Source organism: Notothenia coriiceps, unplaced genomic scaffold (genome assembly GCF_000735185.1).
Source record: "Notothenia coriiceps isolate Sejong01 unplaced genomic scaffold, NC01 NC01_scaffold00001149, whole genome shotgun sequence".
Classification (NCBI taxonomy): Eukaryota; Metazoa; Chordata; class Actinopteri; order Perciformes; family Nototheniidae; genus Notothenia; species Notothenia coriiceps.
In genome coordinates, this window is record NW_011333850.1 from 1 (window position 1) to 2,690 (window position 2,690).

General features: G+C 39.9%; 1 protein-coding gene across 1 annotated transcript; it reads left to right on the forward strand.

The window, feature by feature from the left end:
- Positions 1–152: 152 nt before the first annotated feature.
- LOC104959448 (rhodopsin kinase-like) lies at positions 153–1,825 on the forward strand (the record flags this gene model as incomplete). Its single annotated transcript, XM_010787348.1, has 3 exons — positions 153–277; positions 355–556; positions 1,534–1,825. Coding segments are annotated over 3 exons (611 nt in total), but the record flags the coding sequence as incomplete, so codon positions are not given.
- Positions 1,826–2,690: the final 865 nt, after the last annotated feature.

Sequence of the window (2,690 nt, forward strand, 5' to 3'; positions counted from 1 at the left end):
CAAACACTTCAGAGACATGTTTTGTATATATCTGAAACCTATAATATATTGATGAAAAACAGTATTAATAGGGGACCTTTAAGTGTATATAAAATGCTCTAATCCAGGTTATTGTTACGGTGAAACCACACTCATGTTGTCTTTGAATACAGGTTTCATGGCTCCAGAGCTAATCCAGAAGAAGGAGTATGACTACACAGTGGATTATTTCACGATGGGAGTCACCCTGTATGAGATGATTGCCGCCAAAGGGCCCTTTAGAGTACGAGGAGAGAAGGTACCTAACATGTAACAAAAATATCCCCTAATTGCTCTTGTCCAATGCCAAACCATACAAATATCCTCTTTCTTTAGGTTGAGAATACGGAGGTTGCTCGCAGAATCTTGAATGATCCAGTTTCATACACACCGGTCTTCAGCAAAGACTGCAAGGATATCTGTGAAGGCCTGATGCACAAGGACCCAGAAAAACGTCTCGGGTTCAAAAACAACGACTGTGAGGAGCTGAAAAAACAGCCTTTCTTCAAAGATATTAACTGGGGTTGCCTGGAAGGAGGTGGGTGACGTCTAAGAAATACAATCGAAGAAGGCTTATCTGCATAATAAGGTCCAAATAAAGAAATATATAGATTTTTCCTGTCATATTTTATTATGCTTTTTGGGGTTTTCCCTTTGCTGTAGTGTGTTATATATGTGATTGTGTGCAGGTAAATGGTCTGCAAAGGCTGACATCCCAAAGTTTCTGTTTCTCACCTGCCCCACAATGCACTTCTATTAGCTAGTGCTCCAACACATTGTACATGACTAAGGGGCGGGACATCTCTACGCAGTTGACTAATCACAACAAAGCCGGACAGAAAACCAATCACAGCCATGAATGTATAAAGAGAACTGGATACAGCGTTGGAGGCGGGACCCCGTTTATTCCTTTTAAAGTTGCTCAGTGGCGCATAACGCCAAAATGGTCTGATTCTCGAGAGTAAATGTATTGTGTCTGGCTCCATAGAGAGTGCGCACTTGAGTTTTTCGTAAGCCCCGCCTCCGATCTCCGACTCTCGGCTCAGTCAAATGAATAAATAACTGGATTCAGCTTTTAGCACATTTCACAACTTTTAGACCCTAACGATTTAAATAAGGGATATAAAAGTGTTCGTACTGGGTAGTTGATTTAGTTAAATTATCAGCTGATTTACAGACGTCTCTTTCCCCATGTAAATCAATAGGAAAAAGCATTTTGGGGCCCAATGACGTCATAGAGAGACACATAAGTTGCAGTACCGCTTTTGGCCACAACGAAAATTAGGATCAACGTCCGGTACGCTGCGAGCTTATACAGAGCAGACAGGGCTCTGGTTTCAGACAGAGGGTGAAAAGAGGTACTGTAGCACAGGCAGTATGAGAAAAATAAAGAGCTTTTTGAACATTAACGCATGGAGACATGTCAGAGTAGAGCACAAAACATACAAATATGAACCTGAAAATGAGCATAATATATCTTCTTTAATTTGTTCTTTGTCTGTGTTCCATCTAAAGGAATGCTACCGCCACCATTTGTCCCTGATCCTAAAGCGGTCTATGCCAAAGGTATTGACGATGTGGGCGCCTTCAGCTCGATCAAAGGTGTGGTCCTGGATAAGGAAGACACAGATTTCTACAACGACTTTTCTTCCGGCAACGTCCCGATCCCCTGGCAGGAGGAGATGATCGAGACGGGTGTGTTTGGGGAGATGAACATCTGGGGAGAGAACGGCAAGCTGCCAAATGACCTTGACTCAAGCTTTGTAGAAGCCAAAGGAGGAGGATGTGTTCTGCTTTGAGTTGCAACAGATGGAAATAGAGCAAAGAATATATATTATATACCAATTATTATTAAAGTTATTATTATGGCAGACATTGTAGATAGAAGAGCAATCAATAAAAGCTTGAAAAGCAACATGTGTTTTGAGTCTACTTTTTTTTTACTATCCACATCAATGTGTTTCTTTGACGCTTTTCAACAAATTAGCTGAAGTTAATGAATAAATTGGGTTCTGGTTTCAGACAGAGGGTGAAAAGAGGTGCTCGTGAACAGGTTGTATGTTTCATGGTTAAAGATTATCTTCATTATCATATAAATATTGTCATTAAGACACCTTTGGCCCTTTGCAGATATTCTTGTGTGAATTTGAAACTGCAGTATACAATATATCAGAATGTATTTCCAGCTTGTACATTAAACCACAACTGTTTATATCATACTGTTTATGGAAGTGGTTCAGTCTAAGATGCTCTATTTTAGATAAGGATACTAATAAGTGTTTAATTTGGTCAAACAATAACTGGAATAATCAGTGCTTGTTTATTTGGATTGGCTCAGTCTCTTGGGTTACTGTTAGGGTAAATATTAAACCAGCTAGCATCTCAGGTCTAGTTAATCTTAAATTAGCACGGAGAGCAATTCAGCAGTAAAAGTGATTATATTTATTACATGCCAATCTCATGAATACTGTATGTCTCACTGGCAGGGCCGTCCCTGGCCAACTTGGGGCCCCAAGCGACATTGTGAGATGAGCCCCCCCCCCCTCACCAACCGACAGGAGTGAAACTATTTTTTTTGGAAACAAAATACTTTGCAAATATAATTCCTGTTTATTATTATTATTATCAACAGTTACTTTTTTATACAGTGAGGTAAATGGTAAATGTGCATG